The 20000-nt window shown below is 50.9% G+C and overlaps 1 protein-coding gene across 1 annotated transcript in view; it reads left to right on the top strand.

The window, feature by feature from the left end:
- LOC130343147 (nuclear receptor-binding protein 2-like) overlaps nt 1–2822 on the top strand; it is a gene marked incomplete at its 5' end in the record, with an annotated part of 12513 nt that extends 9691 nt beyond the window's left edge. The window contains 3 exon segments of the mRNA XM_056554334.1: nt 2121–2184; nt 2294–2349; nt 2624–2822. Coding sequence (XP_056410309.1) covers nt 2121–2184; nt 2294–2349; nt 2624–2692 — 189 coding nt within the window.
- Between the last annotated feature and the right edge of the window lie 17178 nt (nt 2823–20000).

Raw genomic sequence — 20000 nt, 5'->3', positions numbered from 1 at the left:
ACTGGCACTGACGTCAGCGCCTCTTATGAATATTCATCCCCCCTCCCTCCAGTTAGGAGCAGCGAAGAGAGGGAGAGCTGGAGGGAGGGGGATGAATATTCATAAGAGGCGCTGATGTCAGTGCCAGTTACCTGCAGAAGCCCCGCCCCTGCCAGTTACAGCAAGATATACACATAGAATAAAACTTCAATTGCGGGCGAACGGCCGGGCGGATCCGGGTAAGGCTCGTTGGAATCAGCGTCCACCAGGATCCACCTGGAAGTGCGGGAGAAATTATCGGACAGTTTTCCTTTTTTAGTTGCGAGCCGCAAGCTGTCACCTCCCTCCAGGCTTTTAGCACTTGCAGAGGGAGGTGACAGATTGCCGCGGCCGCATTTTATTCATTTAAAGTGCCGGCGGCCCGCAAGTCATTCACTTAAAGCGCGGCCCGCAAGTTATTCATTTAAAGCGTTGCCGCAACTCATCTGCGGCTGATCATTCGGGGGGGGGAGGGAACCAGTATTGAGGTATGGGGAAAATTCATATCGTGCAGGGGAAAAAATGTGGTATTCGGTATGAACTGGTATACCGCCCAGCCCTAGGTCACAGCTCCTTTCCTCCTCCCTGCACATGTCATAGAGCATGCTCCCTACAATCTCCCATACAAGTCAATAATGAATGGTCACAGCTCATCTTCTCCTCCCTGCACGTGTCATATAGCATGCTCCCTACAATCTCCCATAGAAGTCAATAATGAATGGTCACAGCTCCTTTCCTCCTCCCTTCACGTGTCATAGAGCATGCTCACTACAATCTCCCATACAAGTCAATAATGAATGGTCACAGCTCCTTTCCTCCTCCCTTCATGTGTCATAGAGCATGCTCCCTACAATCTCCCATACAAGTCAATAATGAATGGTCACAGCTCATCTTCTCCTCCCTGCACGTGTCATAGAGCATGCTCTCTACAATCTCCCATAGAAGTCAATAATGAATGGTCACAGCTCATCTTCTCCTCCCTGCACGTGTCATAGAGCATGCTCCCTACAATCTTCCATAGAAGTCAATAATGAATGGTCACAGCTCCTTTCCTCCTCCCTTCACGTGTCATAGAGCATGCTCACTACAATCTCCCATACAAGTCAATAATGAATGGTCACAGCTCCTTTCCTCCTCCCTTCATGTGTCATAGAGCATGCTCACTACAATCTCACATAGAAGTCAATAATGAATCGTCACAGCTCATCTTCTCCTCCCTGCACGTGTCATATAGCATGCTCCCTACAATCTCCCATAGAAGTCAATAATGAATGGTCACAGCTCATCTTCTCCTCCCTGCACGTGTCATATAGCATGCTCCCTACAATCTCCCATACAAGTCAATAATGAATGGTCACAGCTCCTTTCCTCCTCCCTGCATGTGTCATAGAGCATGCCCTCTACAATCTCCCATAGAAGTCAATTATGGTCACAGCTCATCTTTTGCTCCCTACACATGTCATAGAGCATGCTCACTACAACTTCCCATAGAAGTCAATAATGAGTGGTCACAGCTCATCTTCTCCCTGCACTGTCATAGAGCATGCTCACCAAAGTCGATAGGTTATACCTTTAGCTTTCCTCCTCCCCCTATGTCATAGTCCACTACATTATCCTAAAAAAAAGTCACTAGGTGATGGTACCAGCTTTCTCCCTTCTCCGCCTCCCTGTCATAGAGCATGCCCACAACACTGTCGGATAGAAGTCAATAGAAGATGTTCACCGCTAGTCCTCCCGTCACACGTCATAGAGCATGCTCACTACAGTCCTCCATAGAAGTCAACGGTGATGGTCACAGCTGCACATCATAGAGCATGCTCACTACAATCTCCTGTAGAAGTCAATAATGAATGGTGACAGCTCATCTTCTCCTCCCTGAACGTGTCATAGAGCATGCTCACTACAGTCTCCCATACAAGTCAATAGGTAACGGTCACCTCTTCTTCTCCCTGCATGTCATAGAGCATGCTCGCTACACCGTCCCATAGACTTAAATAGGCGATTGCAATAGCTTCCCTTCTCCTCCAATGGGAGCAGTCCTAGTGAGTGCCGATCCCGATAGCCCCGCCCCCGCTTACTTTGTTTTCCTGTCTTTTTCTCAGCTCACCTTGTACCTGACAATGGAGGACAAGTTACACCGCCACCTGAGCTGCGACCTGCTGCCCAGTAAGTGCGGGGCCCCTGTATGGACCCCTGTCAGGACTGTGGCCCCACATTAAGGGGCCGGTGGGGTTGTCGCCTGCCTTACGTCTTGGTCTCGTTCCTTCCGTTGCAGATGAAAGTTCTCAGACTCTGGCCTCGGAGCTCGTGCACTACGGATTCATTAGCGAGGTGAGTGCCGGCAGCAGATGGCGCCGTCTATACCGTCGCGCCCCAACCTGGAGATCTCCAGCAACTGCAGGACTACAACTCCCAGCATGCCCTGATAAAAAAAAAAAATGCTCGTAAAAAATTAGTAACATTGTAATTTGTCTCCAGCTGTTGCAAAACTACTACTCCCAGCATGCCCGGACAGCCGTTGGCTGTCCGGGCATTCTGGGAGTTGTAGTTTTGCAACATATAAATCCCCCGACTTAATTTCCTTTCTTTCTTTGATCTCTTTAAGGACGATTGCCAGAAAATGGCGAATTTCTTGGAAGACGCCCTGCACAAGCACCGCCCCCCTTTGAACTGACAGTCGCCCTTGCTGCCCTGTTCGCGCCGGTAAAGATTGTGTATGGGACGACCCCGAATGGCACAAAGTTGTCAGGTGGTGAAACCTGGCGGGAGCGGAGGAGACGCATGAGGCTGCGCCCCCCCCCCCCCCCCCTAGAGAGACCTCCGGGGGGAGAACTCCGCAGCGAGGCTGAAGTCTGCGCAGTCCATTATTTATAAACTACTCATAAATGTCTCGGCTGTCGAGGAGTTAATTTTACACTTCCTGTAACACCTGTTCACACTTACCTGCGGAAACGTCTCGTCCTGAACCGATGGAGGAAGATCAAGTGTCATGGGGATCAGTCAACTCTGTCTGGGTGTACATAGTATATAGGGTCACTGAGAGGAGGAGCAGAGATGGCGGTGGAATATAGGGGGAGGGGGAGGGCGGTGGAATATAGGAGGAGGGCGGTGGAATATAGGGTGAGGAGGAGGAGGGCGGTGGAATATAGGGGGAGGAGGAGGGCGGTGGAATATAGGAGGAGGGCGGTGGAATATAGGGGGAGGGGGAGGGCGGTGGAATATAGGAGGAGGGCGGTGGAATATAGGGTGAGGAGGAGGAGGGCGGTGGAATATAGGGGGAGGAGGAGGAGGAGGAGGGCGGTGGAATATAGGGTGAGGAGGGAGGGCGGTGGAATATAGGGGGAGGAGGAGGGCGGTGGAATATAGGGGGAGGAGGAGGGCGGTGGAATATAGGGGGAGGAGGAGGAGGAGGAGGGCGGTGGAATATAGGGTGAGGAGGGAGGGCGGTGGAATATAGGGGGAGGAGGAGGGCGGTGGAATATAGGGGGAGGAGGAGGGCGGTGGAATATAGGGGGAGGAGGAGGGCGGTGGAATATAGGGGGAGGAGGAGGGCGGTGGAATATAGGGGGAGGAGGAGGGCGGTGGAATATAGGGGGAGGAGGAGGAGGGCGGTGGAATATAGGGGGAGGAGGAGGAGGGCGGTGGAATATAGGGGGAGGAGGAGGAGGGCGGTGGAATATAGGGGGAGGAGGAGGAGGGCGGTGGAATATAGGGGGAGGAGGAGGGCGGTGGAATATAGGGGGAGGAGGAGGGCGGTGGAATATAGGGGGAGGAGGAGGGCGGTGGAATATAGGGGGAGGAGGAGGGCGGTGGAATATAGGGGGAGGAGGGCGGTGGAATATAGGAGGAGGAGGAGGGCGGTGGAATATAGGGTGAGGAGGAGGAGGAGGAGGGCGGTGGAATATAGGGGGAGGAGGAGGGCGGTGGAATATAGGGGGAGGAGGGAGGGCGGTGGAATATAGGGGGAGGAGGGAGGGCGGTGGAATATAGGGGGAGGAGGAGGGCGGTGGAATATAGGGGGAGGAGGAGGGCGGTGGAATATAGGGGGAGGAGGAGGGCGGTGGAATATAGGGGGAGGAGGGAGGGCGGTGGAATATAGGAGGAGGAGGGCGGTGGAATATAGGGGGAGGAGGGAGGGCGGTGGAATATAGGGGGAGGAGGGAGGGCGGTGGAATATAGGGGGAGGAGGGAGGGCGGTGGAATATAGGAGGAGGAGGAGGGCGGTGGAATATAGGGTGAGGAGGAGGGCGGTGGAATATAGGGTGAGGAGGAGGAGGGCGGTGGAATATAGGGTGAGGAGGAGGAGGGCGGTGGAATATAGGGTGAGGAGGAGGAGGGCGGTGGAATATAGGGTGAGGAGGAGGAGGGCGGTGGTATATAGGGTGAGGAGGAGGAGGGCGGTGGTATATAGGGTGAGGAGGAGGAGGGCGGTGGAATATAGGGTGAGGAGGGAGGTCGGTGGAATATAGGGTGAGGAGGGAGGGCGGTGGAATATAGGGTGAGGAGGAGGAGGGCGGTGGAATATAGGAGGAGGAGGAGGGCGGTGGAATATAGGAGGAGGAGGTGGAGGGCGGTGGAATATAGGAGGAGGAGGTGGAGGGCGGTGGAATATAGGAGGAGGGCGGTGGAATATGGGGTGAGGAGGAGCGATGGAGGTGGAATATGGGGTGAGGAGGAGCGATGGAGGTGGAATATAGGTCAAGGAGGAAGAGCCAGTATCTGTACTCTTAGGGGTCGTTGCCGTTCATTGACAGCAGCGCTGATGTAATTGATAATAAAGTAACTAATGAATTTCATGCACTGTATATTGGTTCTCCTGGGGCTGCGGGTCCTGTGTACATTATATGGGGTCCTGTGTACATTATATGGGGTCCTGTGTACATTATATGGGGTCCTGTGTACATTATATGGGGTCCTGTGTACATTATATGGGGTCCTGTGTACATTAGACGGGGTCCTGTGTACAGTAGACGGGGTCCTGTGTACATTAGACGGGGTCCTGTGTACATTATATGGGGTCCTGTGTACATTATATGGGTCCTGTGTACATTATATGGGGTCCTGTGTACAGTAGATGGGGTCCTGTGTACATTATATGGGGTCCTGTGTACAGTAGATGGGGTCCTGTGTACATTATATGGGGTCCTGTGTACATTATATGGGTCCTGTGTACATTATATGGGGTCCTGTGTACAGTAGATGGGGTCCTGTGTACATTATATGGGGTCCTGTGTACAGTAGATGGGGTCCTGTGTACATTATATGGGGTCCTGTGTACATTATATGGGTCCTGTGTACATTATATGGGGTCCTGTGTACAGTAGATGGGGTCATGTGTACATTAGACGGGGTCCTGTGTACATTGTATGGGTCCTGTGTACATTATATGGGTCATGTGTACATTATATGGGGTCCTGTGTACATTATATGGGTCCTGTGTACATTATATGGGGTCCTGTGTACATTATATGGGGTCCTGTGTACATTATATGGGTCCTGTGTACATTATATGGGGTCCTGTGTACATTATATGGAGTCCTGTGTACAGTAGATGGGGTCATGTGTACATTAGATGGGGTCCTGTGTACATTATATGGGGTCCTGTGTACATTATATGGGGTCCTGTGTACATTATATGGGTCATGTGTACATTATATGGGGTCCTGTGTACATTATATGGGTCATGTGTACATTATATGGGGTCCTGTGTACATTATATGGGTCCTGTGTACATTATATGGGTCCTGTGTACATTATATGGGGTCCTGTGTACATTATATGGAGTCCTGTGTACAGTAGATGGGGTCATGTGTACATTAGACGGGGTCCTGTGTACATTATATGGGGTCCTGTGTACATTATATGGGGTCCTGTGTACATTATATGGGGTCCTGTGTACATTATATGGGTCCTGTGTACATTATATGGGGTCCTGTGTACATTATATGGGGTCCTGTGTACATTAGATGGGTCCTGTGTACATTATATGGGTCCTGTATACATTATATGGGGTCCTGTGTACATTAGATGGGGTCCTGTGTACATTATATGGGTCCTGTGTACATTAGATGGGGTCCTGTGTACATTAGATGGGGTCCTGTGTACATTAGATGGGGTCCTGTGTACATTATATGGAGTCCTGTGTACATTATATGGGTCCTGTGTACATTAGATGGGGTCCTGTGTACATTAGATGGGGTCCTGTGTACATTATATGGGTCCTGTGTACAGTAGATGGGGTCCTGTGTACATTAGATGGGGTCCTGTGTACAGTAGATGGGGTCCTGTGTACATTAGATGGGTCCTGTGTACATTATATGGGGTCCTGTGTACATTATATGGGTCCTGTGTACATTATATGGGTCCTGTGTACATTATATGGGTCCTGTGTACATTATATGGGGTCCTGTGTACATTAGATGGGGTCCTGTGTACATTATATGGGTCCTGTGTACATTAGATGGGGTCCTGTGTACATTAGATGGGGTCCTGTGTACATTAGATGGGGTCCTGTGTACATTATATGGAGTCCTGTGTACATTATATGGGTCCTGTGTACATTATATGGGTCCTGTGTACATTATATGGGTCCTGTGTACATTATATGGGTCCTGTGTACATTATATGGGTCCTGTGTACATTATATGGGTCCTGTGTACATTATATGGGGTCCTGTGTACATTAGATGGGTCCTGTGTACATTATATGGGTCCTGTGTACATTAGATGGGGTCCTGTGTACATTAGATGGGGTCCTGTGTACATTAGATGGGGTCCTGTGTACATTATATGGAGTCCTGTGTACATTATATGGGTCCTGTGTACATTAGATGGGGTCCTGTGTACATTAGATGGGGTCCTGTGTACATTATATGGGTCCTGTGTACAGTAGATGGGGTCCTGTGTACATTAGATGGGGTCCTGTGTACAGTAGATGGGGTCCTGTGTACATTAGATGGGTCCTGTGTACATTATATGGGGTCCTGTGTACATTATATGGGGTCCTGTGTACATTAGATGGGCCCTGTGTACAGTAGATGGGTCCTGTGTACAGTAGATGGGGTCCTGTGTACATTAGATGGGGTCCTGTGTACATTAGATGGGGTCCTGTGTACAGTAGATGGGGTCCTGTGTACAGTAGATGGGGTCCTGTGTACATTAGATGGGGTCCTGTGTACAGTAGATGGGGTCCTGTGTACGTTAGATGGGTCCTGTGTACATTAGATGGGGTCCTGTGTACATTAGATGGGGTCCTGTGTACAGTAGATGGGGTCCTGTGTACAGTAGATGGGGTCCTGTGTACAGTAGATGGGGTCCTGTGTACATAAGATGGGGTCCTGTGTACATTAGATGGGTCCTGTGTGTTCCGCCGAGCCCTCCGGGTCCCTGCTCCTCCCCGGAGCGCTCGCGGCGTTTCTCTCTCTGTAGCGCCCCGGTCAGACCCGCTGACCGGGAGCTTCACTGACACTGACGACGGGGATGCGATTCGCATAGCGGGACGCGCCCGCCCGCGAATCGCATCCCAAGTCACTCACCTGTCCCGGTCCCCGGCTGTCACGTCCTGGCGCACGCAGCTCCGCTCCTTAGGGCGCGCGCGCGCCAGCTCTCTAAGATTTAAAGGGCCAGTGCACCAGTGATTGGTGCCTGGCCCAATCAGCCTAATTAGCTTCCACCTGCTCCCTGTCCATATTACCTCACTTCCCCTGCACTTCCTTGCCGGATCTTGTTGCCTTGTGCCAGTGAAAGCGTTTAGTGTTGTCCAAAGCCTGTGTTCCAGACCTTCTGCTATCCTCTTTGACTACGAACCTTGCCGCCTGCCCCCGACCTTCTGCTACGTCTGACCTTGCCTCTGCCTAGTCCTTCTGTCCCACGCCTTCTCAGCAGTCAGAGAGGTTGAGCCGTTGCCGGTGGATACGACCTGGTTGCTACCGCCGCAGCAAGACCATCCCGCTTTGCGGCGGGCTCTGGTGAAAACCAGTAGCAACCCTAGAACCGGTCCACCGACACGGTCCACGCCAATCCCTCGTTGACACAGAGGATCCACATCCAGCCTGCCGAATCCTAACAGTAGATCCGGCCATGGATCCCGCTGAGGTGCCGCTGCCAAGTCTCGCTGACCTATCCACGGTGGTCGCTCAGCAATCGCAGCAAATTGCCCAACAAGGACAGCAGCTGTCGCAGTTGACCGCCACGTTACAGGAACTTCTGCCACTGCTACAGCAGCAACCATCTACTCCGCCAGCTCCTGCACCTCCTCTGCAGCGAGTGGCCGCTCCTAGCCTCCGCTTGTCCCTGCCGGACAAATTTGATGGGGACTCTAGACTCTGCCGTGGTTTCCTGTCTCAATGTTCCCTACATTTGGAGATGTTGTCGGACCAATTTCCTACAGAGCGGTCTAAGGTGGCGTTCGTAGTGAGTCTTCTGTCTGGAAAGGCTTTGTCTTGGGCTACACCGCTCTGGGACCGCAATGATCCTGCCACAGTCCAGTCCTTCTTCGCTGAAGTCCGTAGTGTATTCGAGGAACCAGCCCGAGCTTCTTCTGCTGAGACTGCCCTGCTGAACCTGGTCCAGGGTAATTCTTCTGTAGGCGAGTACGCCATCCAATTTCGTACCCTCGCCTCTGAATTATCTTGGAACAACGAGGCTCTCTGCGCGACCTTTAAAAAAAGGCCTATCCAGTAACATCAAGGATGTGCTGGCCGCACGAGAGATTCCTGCCAACCTGCAAGAACTTATCCATTTGGCCACCCGCATCGACATGCGTTTTTCTGAGAGACACCAGGAGCTCCGCCAGGAAAAAGACCTAGATCTCTGGGCACCTCTCTCCCAGTATCCTTTGCAATCTACGCCTGGGCCTCCTGCCGAGGAGGCTATGCAAGTGGATCGGTCTCGCCTGACCCAGGAAGAGAGGACTCGCCGTAGAGATAAAAATGTATGTCTGTACTGCGCTAGTACCGAACACTTCTTGGTGGATTGCCCTATTCGTCCTCCACGTCTGGGAAACGCACGCACCCAGCTCACGTGGAAGTGGCGTCTCTTGGTACGAAGTCTGCTTCTCCACGTCTCACTGTACCCGTGCGGATTTCTCCTTCTGCCAACTCCTCCTTCTCAGCCGCGGCCTTCTTGGACTCTGGTGCTTCTGGAAATTTTATTCTGGCCTCTTTGGTGAATGAGTTCTGCATCCCGGTGACCCGTCTCGTCAAGCCGCTCTACATTTCCTCGGTCAATGGAGTGAAATTGGACTGCACTGTGCGTTACCGCACAGAACCCCTGCTCATGAGCATTGGACTGCATCACGAAAAAATTGAACTTTTTGTTTTGCCCAACTGCACCTCTGAAGTCCTCCTCGGTCTGCCATGGCTCCAACGCCACTCTCCTACCCTTGACTGGACCACCGGGGAGATCAAGAGCTGGGGTGCTTCTTGCCACAAAAAATGCCTCACGTCTGCTCCCGTCAGTCAAACCTCAGTGTCTCCTCCTTTATCTGGTCTCCCCAAGGCCTATCAGGACTATGCTGTGTCTCCTCCTCATAGCCCCCGTCCTGGTAACCCCTTGCCCCGTGCCCAGCTTCACCCTCTTCCCCCCCTTCCCACTCCCATGCCTTCTGGTTTGCCCGCTGTTGATGAGGTTTCCCGGGACTTCTCCACCATCTGGAAAAAGACTCAAAAATCCCTCATACAGGCCTCATCCCGGATGAAGAAACATCCCGACAAAAAGAGGGGGAGACCTAAGGGGGGGTACTGTTACGCCGAGCGCTCCGGGTCCCTGCTCCTCCCCGGAGCGCTCGCGGCGTTCCCCTCTCTGCAGCGCCCCGGTCAGACCCGCTGACCGGGAGCGCTGCACTGACATTGCCGGCGGGGATGCGATTCGCATAGCGGGACGCGCCCGCCCGCGAATCGCATCCCAAGTCACTCACCTGTCCCGGTCCCCGGCTGTCACGTCCTGGCGCGCGCGGCTCCGCTCCTTAGAGCGCGCGCGCCAGCTCTCTGAGATTTAAAGGGCCAGTGCACCAGTGATTGGTGCCTGGCCCAATCAGCCTAATTAGCTTCCACCTGCTCCCTGTCCATAATACCTCACTTCCCCTGCACTTCCTTGCCGGATCATGTTGCCTTGTGCCAGAGAAAGCGTTTAGTGTTGTCCAAAGCCTGTGTTCCAGATCTCCAGCTATCCTCATTGACTACGAACCTTGCCGCCTGCCCCGACCTTCTGCTACGTCTGACCTTGCCTCTGCCTAGTCCTTCTGTCCCACGCCTTCTCAGCAGTCAGCGAGGTTGAGCCGTTGCCGGTGGATACGACCTGGTCGCTACCGACGCAGCAAGACCATCCCGCTTTGCGGCGGGCTCTGGTGAAAACCAGTAGCAACCTAGAACCGGTCCACCGACACGGTCCACGCCAATCCCTCGCTGACACAGTGGATCCACATCCAGCTAGCCGAATCCTAACACTGTGTACATTAGACGGGGTCCTGTGTACATTATATGGGGTCCTGTGTACATTAGATGGGGTCCTGTGTACATTATATGGGTCCTGTGTACATTAGACGGGGTCCTGTGTACATTAGACGGGGTCCTGTGTACATTAGATGGAGTCCTGTGTACATTAGATGGGGTCCTGTGTACATTAGATGGAGTCCTGTGTACATTAGACGGGGTCCTGTGTACATTAGACGGGGTCCTGTGTACATTATATGGGTCCTGTGTACATTAGACGGGGTCCTGTGTACATTAGACGGGTCCTGTGTACATTAGATGGGTCCTGTGTACATTAGACGGGTCCTGTGTACATTATACGGGTCCTGTGTACATTAGATGGGTCCTGTGTACATTAGTCGGGGGTCCTGTGTACATTATATGGGTCCTGTGTACATTATATGGGGTCCTGTGTACATTAGATGGGGTCCTGTGTACATTATACGGGTCCTGTGTACATTAGATGGGTCCTGTGTACATTAGTCGGGGGTCCTGCGTACATTATATGGGGTCCTGTGTACATTAGTCGGGGGTCCTGCGTACATTATATGGGGTCCTGTGTACATTATATGGGTCCTGTGTACATTATATGGGGTCCTGTGTACATTATACGGGTCCTGTGTACATTAGATGGGTCCTGTGTACATTATATGGGGTCCTGTGTACATTATATGGAGTCCTGTGTACATTAGACGGGGTCCTGTGTACATTATATGGGGTCCTGTGTACATTATATGGGGTCCTGTGTACATTAGATGGGGGTCCTGTGTACATTAGACGGGGGTCCTGCGTACATTAGACGGGGTCCTGTGTACATTAGTCTGGGTCCTGTGTACATTATATGGGTCCTGTGTACATTAGACGGGGGTCCTGCGTACATTAGATGGGGTTTGACTCCATGTCTGACCTGAACTAGCGCCCCCTATCTACAGGGCACAGACGTCTCCTCCTGATGTGGCAGCACAAAGATTGCTGATACATTGTAACAAACCCTCAGATGTAGGAGGAGGCCAATAGTTCTCCCATTCACTGACAGACAGCAGAGATCTTGAAAATGAAGCATAAAGTCAGGAGAATAAAAGGTGTAGAGCTGAATGTAAGTGTCTCAGGTTTATGTAATGTACAGAGATAACCTGAGGTGGCGCCCCCAAGGGAGGACGCAGGCGGTGCAGGGTCTCAGAGGAGAAGTCACATCCTGTAAACACAACGTCTCCTGAGACATGGAGTCTCTCCGCTCGCTGCCATGTTCCCGCCTCCTTCATATTATAACCTATAGAAACCAGACGCAGTTATCTGATACAAAGCTCCAAATCCCCTGCACAGCCATAGAGGTGCATAGTAACCATAACAACAAGATGTAAAGTGGGGGGCGCACAAGAACGCGTGACCGAGGAGACAACACACAAGAACATGTGACCGAGGAGACAACACACAAGAAGACGTGACCGAGGAGACAACACACAAGAACGCGTGACCGAGGAGACAACACACAAGAACGCGTGACCGAGGAGACAACACACAAGAACGCGTGACCGAGGAGACAACACACAAGAACATGTGACCGAGGAGACAACACATAAGAAGACGTGACCGAGGAGACAACACACAAGAACGCGTGACCGAGGAGACAACACACAAGAACATGTGACCGAGGAGACAACACACAAGAAGACGTGACCGAGGAGACAACACACAAGAACGCGTGACCGAGGAGACAACACACAAGAAGGCGTGACCGAGGAGACAACACACAAGAACGCGTGACCGAGGAGACAACACACAAGAACATGTGACCGAGGAGACAACACATAAGAAGACGTGACCGAGGAGACAACACACAAGAACGCGTGACCGAGGAGACAACACACAAGAAGGCGTGACCGAGGAGACAACACACAAGAACGCGTGACCGAGGAGACAACACACAAGAACATGTGACCGAGGAGACAACACACAAGAACGCGTGACCGAGGAGACAACATACAAGAAGAAGTGACCGAGGAGACAACACACAAGAACATGTGACCGAGGAGACAACACACAAGAAGGCGTGACCGAGGAGACAACACACAAGAACGCGTGACCGAGGAGACAACACACAAGAACGCGTGACCGAGGAGACAACACACAAGAACATGTGACCGAGGAGACAACACACAAGAAGGCGTGACCGAGGAGACAGCACACAAGAAGACGTGACCGAGGAGACAACATACAAGAAGACGTGACCGAGGAGACAACACACAAGAAGACGTGACCGAGGAGACAACACAAGGACACGTGACCGAGGAGACAACACACAAGAAGACGTGATCGAGGAGACAACACACAAGAAGGCGTGACCGAGGAGACAACACACAAGAAGGCGTGACCGAGGAGACGACACACAAGAACGCGTGACCGAGGAGACGACACACAAGAAGACGTGACCGAGGAGACAACACACAAGAACGCGTGACCAAGGAGACAACACACAAGAACGCGTGACTGAGGAGACGACACACAAGAAGGCGTGACCGAGGAGACGACACACAAGAAGACGTGACCGAGGAGACAACATAAGGACACGTGACCGAGGAGACAACACACAAGAACACGTGACCGAGGAGACAACACACAAGAACGCGTGACTGAGGAGACGACACACAAGAAAACGTGACCGAGGAGACGACACACAAGAACGCGTGACCGAGGAGACAACACACAAGAACACGTGACCGAAGAGACAACACACAAGAACACGTGACCGAGGAGACCACACACAAGAAGACGTGACCGAGGAGACAACATAAGGACACGTGACCGAGGAGACAACACACAAGAAGGGGTGACCGAGGAGACAACACACAAGAACGCGTGACCGAGGAGACAACACACAAGAACATGTGACCGAGGAGACAACATACAAGAAGACGTGACCGAGGAGACAACATACAAGAAGACGTGACCGAGGAGACAACACACAAGAACGCGTGACCGAGGAGACAACACACAAGAACGCGTGACTGAGGAGACGACACACAAGAAAACGTGACCGAGGAGACGACACACAAGAACGCGTGACCGAGGAGACAACACACAAGAACACGTGACCGAAGAGACAACACACAAGAACACGTGACCGAGGAGACCACACACAAGAAGACGTGACCGAGGAGACAACATAAGGACACGTGACCGAGGAGACAACACACAAGAAGGGGTGACCGAGGAGACAACACACAAGAACGCGTGACCGAGGAGACAACACACAAGAACATGTGACCGAGGAGACAACATACAAGAAGACGTGACCGAGGAGACAACATACAAGAAGACGTGACCGAGGAGACAACACACAAGAACGCGTGACCGAGGAGACAACATTCAAGAAGAAGTGACCGAGGAGACAACACAAGGACACGTGACCGAGGAGACAACACACAAGAAAACGTGACCGAGGAGACAACACACAAGAAGGCGTGACCGAGGAGACAACACACAAGAAGACGTAACCGAGGAGACGACACACAAGAAGACGTGACCGAGGAGACAACACACAAGAACGCTTGACCGAGGAGACGACACACAAGAAGACGTGACCGAGGAGACGACACACAAGACGTGACCGAGGAGACAACACACAAGAACGCGTGACCGAGGAGACGACACACAAGAAGACGTGACCGAGGAGACAACACACAAGAAGGCGTGACCGAGGAGACGACACACAAGAAGACATGACCGAGGAGACGACACACAAGAACGCGTGACAGAGGAGACGACACACAAGAACGCGTGACAGAGGCGACGACACACAGGAACAGGTGACCGAGGTGACAACACACAAGAAGACGTGACTGAGGAGACAACACACAAGAACACGTGACCGAGGAGACAACACACAAGAACGCCTGTCCGAGGAGACAACACACAAGAACGCGTGACCGAGGAGACAACACACAAGAACGCGTGACCGAGGAGACAACACACAAGAACGCGTGACCGAGGAGACAACACACAAGAACGCGTGACCGAGGAGACAACACACAAGAACGCGTGACCGAGGAGACAACACACAAGAACGCATGACCGAGGAGACAACACACAAGAACACGTGACCGAGGAGACAACTCAAAGGAACAAGTGACCGAGGAGACGACACACAAGAACACATGACCGAGGAGACAACACACAATGTCCTGATGTGCACTACAGTGGGGGAAAAAAGTATTTAGTCAGCCCCCAATTGTACAAGTTCTCCCCCTTATAAAGATGAGGCTGTAATTTTCATCATAGGTTATAACCTCAACTATGAGACAAAATGAGAAAAAATCCATAAAATCACATTGTCTGATTAAGAAAAGTTCCTCTCAATACTTTATTATATCCCCTTTGTTGGTAGTGACAGAGGTCACATGTTTTCTGTCTTCACAAGGTTCTCACACACTGTTGGTAATGACAGAGGTCACATGTTTTCTGTCTTCACAAGGTTCTCACACACTGTTGGTAGTGACAGAGGTCACATGTTTTCTGTCTTCACAAGGTTCTCACACACTGTTGGTAGTGACAGAGGTCACATGTTTTCTGTCTTCACAAGGTTCTCACACACTGTTGGTAGTGACAGAGGTCACATGTTTTCTGTCTTCACAAGGTTCTCACACACTGTTGGTAATGACAGAGGTCACATGTTTTCTGTCTTCACAAGGTTCTCACACACTGTTGGTAATGACAGAGGTCACATGTTTTCTGTCTTCACAAGGTTCTCACACACTGTTGGTAATGACAGAGGTCACATGTTTTCTGTCTTCACAAGGTTTTCACTCACTGTTGCTGGTATTTTGGCCCATTCCTCCATGCAGATCTCCTCTAGAGCAGTGATGTTTTGGGGCTATCGCTGGGCAACACAGACTTTCAACTCCCTCCAAAGGTTTTCTCTGGGGTTGAGGTCTGGAAACTGGCTAGGCCACTCCAGGACCTTGAAATGCTTCTTAAGAAGACACTCCTTTAGTGCCCGGGCGATGTGTTTGGGATCATTGTCATGCTGAAAGACCCAGCCACGTTTCATCTTCAATGTCCTTACTGATGGAAGGAGGTTTTCACTGAAAATCTCATGATACATGGGCCCCATTCATTCTTTCCTTTATACAGATCAGTCATCCTGGTCCCATGTCTCCACCCCCATGCTTCACAGTAGGTATGGTGTTCTTTGGATGCAACTCAGCATTCTTTCTCCTCCAAACACAATGGCCCTCATTTACTATTCTAAACCCGACTCGTTGTCAGGTTTTTTTGGCGCATCTTTGTCTGCGACACGCCAGTCTGCGACACGATGCAACATTTTTTCCCAACGGACCCGATGTGGATTCTCCCAAACCCGAAAAAGGGGCGTAACCCGACATTTCTGAGCTTTCCCACGTATTTATAAAGGTTTCCAACCCAAATTTGTTGAATTGTTGTAGATTTTTTCCCAACAACTCAGAGGAGTTGGAAACCAAAACCAACAAAACACACGTGCGACAAACGGGATGCGTCATAATAATAAATACCAGGGCGAAAAAGCAGTTGGGTAAGAAAGCAAGATAGACTTACAACCAGATTTTCTAAGTAAATGAGGGCCAATTAGTTGTTTTTACCAGAAATTCTACTCTGGTTTCATCTGACCATATGACATTCTCCCAATCCTCTTCTGGATCATCCAAATACTCTCTAACAAACTTCAGACGGGCCCGGACATGTACTGGCTTAAGCAGGGGGACACATCTGGGACTGCATGATTTGAGTCCCTGGTGGTGTAGTGTGTTACTTTGGTCCCAGCTCTCTGCAGGTCATTCACTAGGTCCCCCATGTGGTTCTGGGATTTTTTCTCACCGTTCTTGTGATCATTTTGACACCACAGGGTGAGCTCTTGCGTGGAGCCCCAGATGAGGGGAGATTATCAGTGGTCTTGTATGTCTTCCATTTTCTAATAATTTCTCCCACAGTTGATTTCTTCACACCAAGCTGCTTGCCTATTGCAGATTCAGTCTTCCCAGCCTGGTGCAGGTCTACAATGTTGTTTCTGGTGTCCTTCGCCAGCTCTTTGGTCTTGGCCATAGTGGAGTTCGGAGTGTGACTGTTTGAGGTTGTGGACAGGTGTCTTTTATACTGATAACAAGTTCACACAGGAGCCATTAATACAGGTAACGAGTGGAGGACAGAGGAGACTCTTATAGAAGAAGTTACAGGTCTGTGAGCGGCAGAAATCTTACTTGTTTGTAGGTGACCAAATACTTATTTTCCACCATAATTTGCAAATAAATTCTATAATAATCAGACAATGTGATTTATGGATTTTTTTCTCATTCTGTCTCATAGTTGAGGTTATAACCTATGATGAAAATTACAGATCTTTATAAGGGGAGAACTTGTACAATTGGGGGCTGGTTAAATGTGGTGTCGGACGGGGTAATTTGTATTAACCTCTTTGTGACGCTGGGGCATGGTTGACCTATACACTACCGGAGGTAGACCAGCTTCACCTGGGCCAGGCATGGGGCAAATAATCATGATGCAAGGTAATCATGATGCAAGGTTGCGGTTCACTGATATGCTTTTCTGAGGTAGACAAGGTGCTAAAGTCCATACAGCTCAGATGCACTAAGGAGATGCAGGGTGAACTCAGGAAAGCTTATCGGCTTGCTGGGACTTGTAGTTGCAATTGCATGGACTGATGCAGCCACGCTGGAATTTAGTAATTCACAGACTGACTTGACTGAGGAGACAACACACAAGAACACGTGACCGAGGAGACAACACACAAGAACACGTGACCGAGGAGACAACACACAAGAACACGTGACCGAGGAGACAACACACAAGAACACGTGACCGAGGAGACAACACACAAGAACGCGTGACCGAGGAGACAACACACAAGAACGCGTGACCGAGGAGACAACACACAAGAACGCGTGACCGAGGAGACAACACACAAGAACGCGTGACCGAGGAGACAACACACAAGAACGCGTGACCGAGGAGACAACACACAAGAACGCGTGACCGAGGAGACAACACACAAGAACGCGTGACCGAGGAGACAACACACAAGAACGCGTGACCGAGGAGACAACACACAAGAACGCGTGACCGAGGAGACAACACACAAGAACGCGTGACCGAGGAGACAACACACAAGAACGCGTGACCGAGGAGACAACACACAAGAACGCGTGACCGAGGAGACAACACACAAGAACGCGTGACCGAGGAGACAACACACAAGAACGCGTGACCGAGGAGACAACACACAGGAACAGGTGACCGAGGAGACAACACACAGGAACAGGTGACAGAGGAGACAACACACAAGAACGCGTGACCGAGGAGACAACACACAAGAACGCGTGACCGAGGAGACGACACACAAGAACGCGTGACCGAGGAGACGACACACAAGAACATGTGACCGAGGAGACAACACACAAGAACGCGTGACCGAGGAGACAACACACAAGAACGCGTGACCGAGGAGACAACACACAAGAACGCGTGACCGAGGAGACAAGACACAGGAACAGGTGACCGAGGAGACAACACACAAGAACGCGTGACCGAGGAGACAACACACAAGAACGCGTGACCGAGGAGACAACACACAAGAACGCGTGACCGAGGAGACAACACACAAGAACGCGTGACCGAGGAGACAACACACAAGAACGCGTGACCGAGGAGACAACACACAAGAACGCGTGACCGAGGAGACAACACACAGGAACAGGTGACCGAGGAGACAACACACAAGAACGCGTGACCGAGGAGACAACACACAAGAAGGCGTGACCGAGGAGACGACACACAAGAACGCGTGACCGAGGAGACAACACACAGGAACAGGTGACCGAGGAGACAACACACAAGAACGCGTGACCGAGGAGACAACACACAGGAACAGGTGACCGAGGAGACAACACACAAGAACGAGTGACCGAGGAGACAACACACAAGAACGCGTGACCCAGGAGACAACACACAAGAACGCGTGACCGAGGAGACAACACACAAGAACACGTGACCGAGGAGATAACACACAAGAACGCGTGACCGAGGAGACAACACACAAGAACGCGTGACCGAGGAGACAACACACAAGAACGCGTGACCGAGGAGACAACACACAAGAACGCGTGACCGAGGAGACAACACACAAGAACACGTGACCGAGGAGACAACACACAAGAACGCGTGACCGAGGAGACAACACACAGGAACGCGTGACCGAGGAGACAACACACAAGAACGCGTGACCGAGGAGACAACACACAAGATCCTGATGTCCATTACAGTGGGGCAAAAAAGTATTTAGTCAGCCCCCAATTGTTCTCCCCCTTATAAAGATGAGGCTGTAATTTTCATCATAGGTTATAACCTCAACTATGAGACAGAATGAGAAAAATCCATAAATCTCATTGTCTGATTACTAAAGAATTTATCTGCAAATTATGGGGGAAAATAAGTATTTGGTCAATAAGAAAAGTTCCTCTCAATACTTTGTTATATCCCTTTGTTGGTAATGACAGAGGTCACATGTTTTCTGTCTTCACAAGGTTCTCACACACTGTTGGTAATGACAGAGGTCACATGATTTCTGTCTTCACAAGGTTCTCACACACTGTTGGTAATGACAGAGGTCACATGTTTTCTGTCTTCACAAGGTTCTCACACACTGTTGGTAATGACAGAGGTCACATGTTTTCTGTCTTCACAAGGTTCTCACACACTCTTGCTGGTATTTTGGCCCATTCCTCCATGCAGATCTCCTCTAGAGCAGTGATGTTTTGGGGCTGTCGCTGGGCAACATGGACTTTCAACTCCCTCCAAAGGTTTTCTATGGGGTTGAGATCTGGAGACTGGCTAAGCCACTCCAGGACCTTGAAATGCTTCTTATGAAGCCACTCCTTCATTGCCCGGGCGGTGTGTTTGGGATCATTGTCATGCTGAAAGACCCAGCCACGTTTCATCCTCAATGCCTTTGCTGATGGAAGGAGGTTTTCACTCAGAATCTCATGACACATGACCCCATTCATTATTTCCTTTATACAGATCAGTTATCCTGGTCCCTTAGCAGAAAAACAGCCCCGAAGCATAATGTCTCCACCCCCATGCTTCACAGTAGGTATGGTGTTCTTTGGATGCAACTCAGCATTCTTTCTCCTCCAGACACAATGAGTTGAGTTTTTACCAGAAAGTTCTACTCTGGTTTCATTTGACCATATGACATTCTCCCAATCCTCTTCTGGATCATCCAAATGCTCTCTAGCAAACTTCAGAGGGGCCCGGACATGTACTGGCTTAAGCAGGGGGACACATCTGGCACTGCATGATTTGAGTCCCTGGCGGTGTAGTGTGTTACTGATGGTAGCCTGTGTTACTTTGGTCCCGGCTCTCTGCAGGTCATTCACTAGGTCCCTCCGTGTGGTTCTGGGATTTTTTCTCACCGTTCTTGTGATCATTTTGACACCACGGGGTGAGATCTTGTGTGGAGCCCCAG

Source organism: Hyla sarda, unplaced genomic scaffold, assembly GCF_029499605.1.
Source record: "Hyla sarda isolate aHylSar1 unplaced genomic scaffold, aHylSar1.hap1 scaffold_67, whole genome shotgun sequence".
NCBI classification, from domain to species: Eukaryota; Metazoa; Chordata; class Amphibia; order Anura; family Hylidae; genus Hyla; species Hyla sarda.
The sequence above is the reverse complement of the archived record's forward strand: the minus strand, read 5'-3'. Positions and strand labels throughout refer to the sequence as shown.